General features: G+C 30.2%; 1 protein-coding gene across 2 annotated transcripts; it reads left to right on the top strand.

The window, feature by feature from the left end:
- The first annotated feature begins 242 nt into the window (after positions 1-242).
- On the top strand, positions 243-3,815 carry LOC143304881 (omega-amidase NIT2-like). Of its 2 annotated transcripts, none has more exons than XM_076627362.1 (4): positions 243-706; positions 1,108-1,276; positions 1,551-1,784; positions 3,548-3,815. In XM_076627362.1, the coding sequence occupies exons 1-3, from the start codon at positions 617-619 to the stop codon at positions 1,649-1,651; spliced, it is 360 nt and encodes a 119-aa protein (XP_076483477.1). In that variant the 5' UTR covers positions 243-616; the 3' UTR covers positions 1,652-1,784; positions 3,548-3,815. The 2 variants fall into 2 exon arrangements, with proteins under 2 accessions (XP_076483477.1, XP_076483478.1); XM_076627363.1 differs by lacking the exon at positions 3,548-3,815 and adding an exon at positions 1,936-2,131 and having other exon boundaries at positions 244-706.
- The last annotated feature ends 340 nt before the right edge of the window (positions 3,816-4,155 follow it).

The raw sequence follows: 4,155 nt of genomic DNA on the forward strand, positions 1-4,155 counted from the left end.
CGATGTCGCCAGTGAGTACGTACTGATGAGCGCGGAATCTAATTAATATACAAAATAAATTGTGAATTGATTCGAGAATATAGGATTTCCCCATTTTCATGATTATCGTGATTTTTGTATAAATATATTTTTTAAGATACTAATAATTAGGTACTTATAAATTAGTATTATCAATTATTTTGCATTTATAATTCCGCCTCTAGTATAAGTGTTAATTGAAAACTAACTTTATGTTTCAAAAAGTACTAGCAAAGTCGTTGAGTAACAAGCCACTGATGCTAACACAAATAGCATTGTCGTAATTAAATATTTCTAAATATTCATTTTTCATTTTGAACCTGTAGAAACAATTTATTATATATACTATTAGCTAAGTAATTGCATATTTAATTAAGTCGAAATATAAAACTTAGTTATTTTAATAATTTAAAAAATAAAAAACTGACAAACATTTCAATTTAATTTATGGTTGGAACAAAAGACAGTTATTTTTCATTAATTGAAATATTGCAATGCAGAGTACTTTCCAAAATACGCCGAGAGTATTCCTGATGATGAAACGAGCGTTGCTTCATCGAACGCAGCTAAAGAAAACATCTATGTAGTTGGTGGTACGATGCCTGAAATAGAGGGCGATAAATTGTACAATACCTGTACTATTTGGGGTCCCGATGGAACTTTGATAGCAACGCACCGTTACCGAAAGGTAAGTAATATATTCCTTTATGGCTTTGAATTTGAAAATATTGGGGTGAAGAAAGTGACTCTATCTAGGAATAATTTAGGAATATACATATGTACATACGTATACTATAACCAATTCTATAATTTACGGTTTATAAAATACGTTATGATACGGGAAACGCCCATTTTTGTTGTAATGTGTTTGTTGTTGTATAAATTTTTCACATACTTAAAATATTATTATACTTATTTTTTCTCCTTTTTAAACATTATTAAATGATAAGATTCTTTAATAAAAGAAAGTGATAAAAACGCTGTCAGTTATTAAATAAAAAATAATTAAAGTTTAGGAGTTGGTAACTTTGATATTAAATTACAAAAGTTGCAGCAATAGAATTAGCGACCACATTTTTATGTTATTAGGTACATCTATTCGACATCGACATTCCTAATAAGATTACTTTTCGAGAGAGTGATTCACTCAGTCCTGGTAACTCCCTAACGACGTTCGATGTGAAGGGCTGCAAAATAGGTATTGGCATTTGCTATGATATTAGATTCGAGGAAATGGCACGCATTTCTCGGAACAAAGGTACAGTAACTTAATCGATCAATACTTAACTAGCAAAAAATTAAATATCTTTCTTAACTATATTCTATATAAAATTAATATAATCTGTAACTCTGTATAAAAAGAAGCTTAATTTAAAAAACCAGTATATTTGCTGAAAATGAAACAAATAAAAGAATTAAAAGCACAATAAGAGGACTGTCCTCGCATATTCAGAAATGATGGAATGTGAACCGTGCAACTACGAAGTTAATTGGTATTCGGTGGCTTCATATTTCCTGCTTCTCTGGGTTAGGTTGCCAAATGCTGATATATCCAGCGGCATTCAATATGACCACTGGACCACTGCACTGGTCATTACTTCAGCGTTTCAGAGCGAATGATAATCAATTATAAGTTGCCTGCATATCACCGGCTCGTGTTCCTTCAGCAAGTTACGTCGCATGGGGGCATACACAGTTGACCAATCCCTGGGGAAAGATTCTTTACGATTTGGAAACTCAAGAGAATATGGCAGTCACCGATATCGGTAATTTACAGCTTAAAATTAAAAGCGAGAGACCCATGATGTAATTAATTTTTAGTCTCGTTAATTTATCGATTTAGCCATCTTCCTCTGTATTTGTTGAATTTATTAGTAAGCATTACTTATTACTTCGTATGTTTCTTTTTTCTAACAGATCTAAAAGTTGTTGAGGAAGTAAGGGCTCAGATTCCTACATTTTCTCAGAGACGTACAGATTTGTACGACACTGTCTGTAAGAAGGAGTAACTCTACACTAAAACAGAAAATGTTTTTTTATAATATTTCTACTACAATATCCTTTTTTTGTGAATTATTACTAATTTCTTATCATTTGTACTAAATGAATGACTCAATTAAGAAGACCAAAACGTTATAAATAATAATCTGTATATCTTGTGTATCAACATGTAATTATATGGATATTATAATAATATAGGAATGCTATAATAATATAGGATAATAATATAGGAGAATAATAATATAGAATAATAATATATAATAATAATATGCTTTTAAACACCTTTAATATCGATCACATAAATTGTTATAATTCACAATGATTACGCATACATAAAAGACCCCTTGATAGTAAAATTTACGATCAAAAGGCAATTACGTATCGTTTAACAACATTTAATTTATAACACCTTTTAAACATTTAGACAGATTAACACATAACACTTCTTATATATAAACATCAATTCGAAGTTATCAGCTTGGAGAAATTGGTCGATTAATACCTGTAGATTGTCTGTCTCGATGAAAGACTTAAAGAGGTCGTTTTACTAATTACAATAAGTAATTTCGACTTCTTTGCGCTCTCTTTCAACGCATTCGAGACCGAAAGAAATTCATATCAGTCAGTAGGCAAGGGTATAATATACATATTTTATATATAACTTATGTAGTAATGTATATATCATGTTAATTTCATATTTTTTTCAATATAAAATTATTATACATATATATAATAATATAATATATATATATATAATAAATAATATAATATATATATATATAATAAATAATATAATATATATATATATAACTGTACATAATACATTATAGAATAACATAGTATATAATTTTATATTTTAAAAATATGAGGCATACTATTTAAGATTGTCATCGATTTAAAATCAAAGTATGAAAAGGATACCCTGGAGAGAGTAAAACACAGAATCATTCCAACTAAACATTCAGATCGTACCGACACCTAGGTATCGTTTTACAATTAAATCTCGGTCTCGAATGGATTAAAATGAAATACATCATTGCAGCTTCAACATCTTCAATATCGAGGAGATTCAAACTTTACAAATAAAAACGGCCTGTTCCCCTTTCCACGACAGACTCTCATACCATATCCGCTCTTATCCAGGCTTTTACTTGAAACCAGCAATGCGTTCATTTACAATTTAAATTTACCCGGACCATCCACTGAATCGTCAGCCCTTTATAAATATATAATGAACCCAGAACATGTGCCTGTGCCCCTGGTATCGACGCTTGTGATGTTCGTACCGGAACCTTCGCACAATTTCAATTTGTCACGCGTGAACATCGATTCTTCCAGGGGTCACAGCTTTATGCGGCTAAATCCTTTAGAACGATTAAAATGATACTAATGATATGGTATTTTTTACAAAGATTTAACATATCCATAAAATAGGAAGTTTCGTGCTCTCCTATTTTATATTAATTATAAATTAATAAGTTTTATATGTGTTATTTATAGATCTAATAAATTTTGTATTGGTTTACAGCAGGTGCTCCGGGTATAAACAGACGACAAACGAACAAATAGAAATTCAAACTATTGTCGTTGTTTAACTCGCATGGGACTATAAGCTCGAATTGGACTTAAACGTTACGATCGTCGAGAATAATTACTATATGTACCCTGTACGACGGGCAGAGAATCTTAAGTTATTAACGGCAATTCCTTTGTGCATAATTCAGGTTTATTAACAACCTGTAATGGATAATCATCGATGAACTCTTTTTGAATAAAGTTCACATTTATAAAGCAAACACTATAAAATACGACAGGACAATTGTAATCGATAAATAACATTTTATTAGGATATTATAAGAAGCTAAGATATCGAGGTACATTAAAATTGAGTCCGCTGCAACCCTCATGACATTTAAAATCCTACGCGTATATTGAGTAAAGTTGTTATATTAAATATAATCATATTAAATACAAGCTCGTCCGCTGGATTCCCAAATTATTTGGTTAAATACTTTTAATACGAGAATACCGAGTGTTAACAGTAGTAAATCCTCTATATGGTATGTTTACTTTGCTATCTTGAATAGGTAAATAACATTTCACTTTAACGCATTTAACCAATATTAACATTTAACA

This window comes from Bombus vancouverensis, unplaced genomic scaffold (genome assembly GCF_051014615.1).
Source record: "Bombus vancouverensis nearcticus unplaced genomic scaffold, iyBomVanc1_principal scaffold0061, whole genome shotgun sequence".
NCBI lineage: Eukaryota > Metazoa > Arthropoda > Insecta > Hymenoptera > Apidae > Bombus > Bombus vancouverensis.